General features: G+C 55.9%; 1 protein-coding gene across 1 annotated transcript; it reads left to right on the top strand.

The window, feature by feature from the left end:
* The first annotated feature begins 18 nt into the window (after positions 1-18).
* On the top strand, positions 19-2,012 carry LOC116970531 (diacylglycerol kinase epsilon-like). Its single transcript, XM_033017173.1, has 3 exons — positions 19-145; positions 537-648; positions 1,333-2,012. The coding sequence occupies exons 1-3, from the start codon at positions 24-26 to the stop codon at positions 1,513-1,515; spliced, it is 417 nt and encodes a 138-aa protein (XP_032873064.1). The 5' UTR covers positions 19-23; the 3' UTR covers positions 1,516-2,012.
* The last annotated feature ends 3,572 nt before the right edge of the window (positions 2,013-5,584 follow it).

Genomic DNA, 5,584 nt, shown 5'->3' with positions numbered 1-5,584 from the left:
TCCACCCCCCCCCCCAGCTGGAGATGGACGGAGAGCGGATGTCGCTGCCGAAGCTGGAGGGGGTGATCGTCCTGAACATCGCCTACTGGGGCGGGGGCTGCCGGCTGTGGGAGGGCACGGGCAGCCAGACCTGCCCCCCCGCCAGGTAACCCAGCGCTGGGGGGGGGGGGTGTGGGGGGGATACGTGTTGGGAGTGCGGGTTATGTGGGGAGGTTTTGCGGGGAGGGGGGCTGAGGTGTGGGAAGAGGGTTATGCGGGGAGGGGGGGTGGGGCGGGGGTTATATGGGGGGGTGGGGAAGGGGGTTATATTGGGAGGGGGAGGAGGTTATATAGGGAGGGGGGAGGGGATGGGGGTGAGGTGTGGGGTGGGGGTTCTATGGGGAGGGGGTTATATGGGGAGGGGATGGGGGTGAGGTGTGGGGTGGGGTGGGGGTTCTATGGGGAGGGGGTTATATGGGGAGGGGATGGGGGTGAGGTGTGGGGCGGGGGTTATATGGGGAGGGTTTCGCCTGTGTCTGACCCCCTGCCTGCATTAGTCACCAGGATGGGCTGCTGGAGGTGGTGGGTGTTTATGGTTCCTTCCACTGCGCTCAGATCCACGTGGGTCTGGCCGACCCCTTGCGGCTGGGACAGGCCCACACTGTGCGGGTAAGTGAAGGGGGGGCACACTGCGGAGGAGGGGGGTTTCTCAGTGGTCAGTGTGGGAATGGCATTAGAGATTAGAGATGGGGACAGTGGTAACGGGGTGATGGGCCTCTCTGTGGCGGGCTGGGCGTGTTTATGGGGGTGGCCATGGGGGGGGGGGGGTGTGTGTCCATGGGGGGGGTGTGCCCAGGGGGGGGTGTACATGGGGGGGGGTGGGGGGTGGTGTGTGTCCATGGGGGAGGGGGTGTGTGGGGTGTGTGTCCATGGGGGGGGGGGGGGGGGAGGGAGTGTGTACATGCGGGGGGGGGGTGGTGTGTGGCCGTGTGTCAATGGGGGGGGGGGGTGTGCCCGGGGGGGGTGTGTGTCCATGGTGGGGGGGGTGTGCCCAGGGGGGGTGGGTGGTGTGTGTCCATGGGGGGGGGGGGGTGGTGTGTGTCCATGGGGGGGGGGGGGGGGGTGGGTGGTGTGTGTCCATGGGGGGGGGGGGGTGGGGGTGCCCAGGGGGGGTGGGTGGTGTGTGTCCATGGGGGGGGGGGGTGGTGTGTGTCCATGGGGGGGGGGGGGGGGTGTGTGTCCATGGGGGGGGGTGGGGGTGCCCAGGGGGGGGGGGGGTGGGGGTGCCCAGGGGGGGGGTGGGCGGGTGTGTGTCTGGCAGGCGGGCGGCCACTGACCACTGTCTCCCCACAGCTGACCCTGAAGAGCTCGGTGATGCCGATGCAGGTGGATGGGGAGCCGTGGGATCAGGGTCCCTGCACCCTGCTCATCTCCCACAAGACACGGGCCCTCATGATCCAAGCCCCCCCCGGAACCAGCGACCAGGAGGAGGGGCCCGAGGGCAGCCAGGAGACCCTCAGCACTGAGGGCCCCTGACCCCGGACCCCAAAGATGCACTTTATTTACTGTGGCGGGGGAAGTGGGGACCACGGGGGTGGGCGACTGGGGGACGGTGCCCACATAAGCCTGGCCACTCTTCTGCACTGGGGATCGAGACCAGACCCTGGGCTAGAATCCCCCAGTGAGAGGGTGTAGAGGCACAGAGCCTGCACCCAGTCTCCCCCACACCCTCCCCCTGCCTCGGCTGTGGGCAGTGCCCACTCCCCCTCCTTGTCCAGGCAGTGGGCAGTGCCAATGAGCAGTCGGCTTGACGGTGCCCCTGCCGTGGGCACCTTGGGAACCGCTGCTGGCACAGTGTGGTCTGGTGACCAACATGGGTGGTCTGGGCGCAGTGACCATGACTTGACGTGTGTGGGCAGTGACCGGTCACGAGGTTGGTGTGTGTGTACATGTGTGGGTGCATGCATACGTGTGTGTAAGTGTGCACGTGTGTGTGTACGTGTGTGCGTGTGTGTACAATTGGGTGTGTATGTGTGTGCACTACGTGTGTGTACGTGTACATGTGTGTACGTGTGTATGTATGTGTACGTATGTATGTGTGTGTACGGTGTATGTACGTATGTGTGTGTGTACGTATGTGTATGTATGTGTGTGTACGTGTGTGTGTGTGTACGTGTGTATGTATGTGTGTGTGTGTGTGTTTTACAGTGAGGCCCCCGGTCACCAACTGAGTGAATGTGGGGGAGGGGAGGGTGACTGGGCAAGGAGTGATCCGCCACTCTCTCCCCTCCTTCCCTCACATCTCCCTCCCTGCCTCCTGCCTCCTGCCTCCCCCCCCCTCGTGTTGGGCATTTGGGCAGTGCTGTAGTGTTGTCAAGGCCATGGTTCACTGACCTGGTCACTGTGGTCGACCTGTGATTTAAATGTGAAATAAATGTCTGATCCTCGCCTTCCTCTCTCTTGTGTTTCACAACAGGCGGGGGGGGGGTGTTAGGGAGACCACCAGGTGGAGGCAGGGTTGACCAGTGACACAACCCCCCCCCCCCCCACACATACACGGAGAACACAGACACAGAGCATGGGCTGCCGTGGGTTTATTGAGAGGCACGTTTACATGGATCAATCAGCAGCATCTCCACGATTCTCCCATGGGCCTGGGAGTGCAGGGTAGAGCTGCTGCCTCAGCGCTGGAGACCCGGGTGCTGTCTGTACAGAGTTTGCACGTTCTCCCTGTGACCGCGTGGGTTTCCTCCCACACTCCAAAGGCATACATGTTTGTAGGTTCATAAGGTTATAAGTCATAGGAGCAGAATTAGGTCATTCGGCCCATCAAGTCTACACCATTAAATCATGGCTGATCTATCTCCCTCCAAGCCCCAGTCTCTTGGCTTCTCCCCGTAACCCTAAAATGGCTATATTTAAGAGGGAGTTAGATGTGGCCCTTGTGGCTAAAGGGATCAGTGGGGTATGGAGAGAAGGCAGGTACGGGATACTGAGTTGGATGATCAGCCATGATCATATTGAATGGTGGTGCAGGCTCAAAGGGCCGAATGGCCTACCCCTGCACCTATTTTCTATGTAACCCCTGACACCAGCACTAATCAAGAATCTACAGTGCCCTCCAGCATGTTTGGGACAAAGACCCATCATTTATTTATTTGCCTCTGTACTCCACAATTTGAGATTTGTAATAGAAAAAGATTACATGTGGTTAAAGTGCACATTGTTAGATTTTATTAAAGGTTTTTTAATACATTTTGGTTTCACCATGTCGAAATTACAGCTGCGTTTATACAGTCCCTCCATTTCAGGGCACCATAATGTTTGGGACACATGGCTTCACGGGTGTTTGTAATTGTTCAGGTGTGTTTAAATGCCTCTTTAATGCAGGTATAAGAGAGCTCTCAGCACCTAGTCTTTCCTCCAGTCTTTCCATCACCTTTGGAAACTTTTATTGCTGTTTATCAACATGAGGACCAAAGTTGTGCCAATGAAAGTCAAATAAGCCATTATGAGACATCAGCCAAACCTTAGGCTTACCAAAATCAACCGTTTGGAACATCATTATGAAGAAAGAGTTGACTGGTGAGCTTACATAGAAACATAGAAATTAGGTGCAGGAGTAGGCCATTCGGCCATTCAATATGATCATGGCTGATCATCCAACTCAGTATCCCGTACCTGCCTTCTCTCCATACCCTCTGATCCCCTTAGCCACAAGGGCCACATCTAACTCCCTCTTAAATATAGCCAATGAACTGGCCTCGACTACCCTCTGTGGCAGGGAGTTCCAGAGATTCACCACTCTGTGTGAAAAAAGTTCTTCTCATCTCGGTTTTAAAGGATTTCCCCCTTATCCTTAAGCTGTGACCCCTTGTCCTGGACTTCCCCAACATCGGGAGCAATCTTCCTGCATCTAGCCTGTCCAACCCCTTAAGAATTTTGTACGTTTCTATAAGATCCCCTCTCAATCTCCTAAATTCTAGAGAGTATAAACCAAGTCTATCCAGTCTTTCTTCATAAGACAGTCCTGACATCCCAGGAGTCAGTCTGGTGAACCTTCTCTGCACTCCCTCTATGGCAATAATTTCCTTCCTCAGATTTGGAGACCAAAACTGTACGCAATACTCCAGGTGTGGTCTCACCAAGACCCTGTACAACTGCAGTAGAACCTCCCTGCTCCTATACTCAAATCCTTTTGCTATGAAAGCTAACATACCATTCGCTTTCTTCACTGCCTGCTGCACCTGCATGCCCACTTTCAATGACTGGTGTACCATGACACCCAGGTCTCGCTGCATCTCCCCTTTTCCTAGTCGGCCAATAATCGCAAAGGGACTGGCAGGCCAAGGAAGACCTCCACAGCTGATGACAGAAGAATTCTCTCTATAATAAAGAAAAATCCCCAAACACCTGTCCGACAGATCAGAAACACACTTCAGGAGTCAGGTGTGGATTTGTCAATGACCACTGTCCACAGAAGACTTCATGAACAGAAACACAGAGGCTACACTGCAAGATGCAAACCACTGGTTAGCCGCAAAAATAGGATGGCCGGGTTACAGTTTGCCAAGAAGTACTTTTCTATTACAAACCTCAAATTGTGGAGTACAGAGGCAAATAAATAAATGACAGGTCTTTGTCCCAAACATTGTGGAGGGCCATTGTATCTCTGCCTTAAAAATATCCATGGACTTTGTCTCCACAGCCTTCTGCAGCAATGAACTCCACAGATCAACTGTAGGGGGCGCTCCTCTGTGTGCAGCCATGTCAGCAGCGCGTCAGTTTTTCCAGCTTTTTTTTATTTTTTAGTATGTTTTAAAGTGTGTATTTTGTGTTTCTTCGTGTGTTTTGTGTGGGGGGTGGTGTGGGGGGTTAAGGGGGAAACCACTTCGGTCGCCTCCTCCATGGAGAGGCGACTTTTTCCAGGTCGCCTCCCCCGTGGCCTAACATCAAGGATCGACGCGGCCTTTCCCGGAGACGTGCCCGGGGCTTCAGCGGCGGGGGCAGCGTGGACTCTCGATGTGGAGCGGGTGAGCCCTCGCTGGAGGGGAGCGCTCCGTTTCGCTGGCCCAGGGCAGCCGGCAGCCTGAAGTCGCAGCCTGACTCCAGCTGGTGCGGCGTCTACAGCCCGGGATCCCTCGTGGGGGACCCGGGGGAAGAAGAAGCCATCACTGCCGGCCCGCGGCCAACTTCTACCGCGGGTGCGGCATGGACTTACCATCACCCCTGGAGGGGAGCTTCGACCGCCGGCCCTGCAGTCTACGGTGCTTCTGGCCACGGCGGGGACTTTAAATCTCGACCGCCGGCCTGCGGCCTAAAACAATCTAAAGCCGCGGTCTCCGGTGAGGAAGAGCCGATCCTGGACTGACTGGACTCTGGTCCTGTACACGGGGGGGAAATGGAGGAGGACTGGCCAAATTTTTGTGCCTTCCACCACAGTGATGAATGCTGTGGTGGATGTTTGTGTTACAGTTTTATTGTGTGTTCTTTATTATTGTACTGCTGCTGACAATCCAAATTTCCACCAACCCTGGTTGTGTGGCAATAAATTCTATCTATCTATCTATCAGCTGGTTAATTTGCTTGGTGTAAATGTAAATTG

Source organism: Amblyraja radiata, unplaced genomic scaffold (assembly GCF_010909765.2).
Source record: "Amblyraja radiata isolate CabotCenter1 unplaced genomic scaffold, sAmbRad1.1.pri scaffold_997_ctg1, whole genome shotgun sequence".
In the NCBI taxonomy this organism is placed as follows: domain Eukaryota; kingdom Metazoa; phylum Chordata; class Chondrichthyes; order Rajiformes; family Rajidae; genus Amblyraja; species Amblyraja radiata.
This window is presented reverse-complemented; position numbering and strand designations above follow the sequence as displayed.

Bases quoted from the DNA above. Each gene is read 5' to 3' on its own strand.
- LOC116970531 (XM_033017173.1), top strand. From the start codon at position 24: ATGGACGGAGAGCGGATGTCGCTGCCGAAGCTGGAGGGGGTGATCGTC. The intron at 146-536 runs GTAACCCAGCGC...TGCCTGCATTAG, and splicing joins CAGACCTGCCCCCCCGCCAG to TCACCAGGATGGGCTGCTGG. The intron at 649-1,332 runs GTAAGTGAAGGG...GTCTCCCCACAG, and splicing joins GACAGGCCCACACTGTGCGG to CTGACCCTGAAGAGCTCGGT.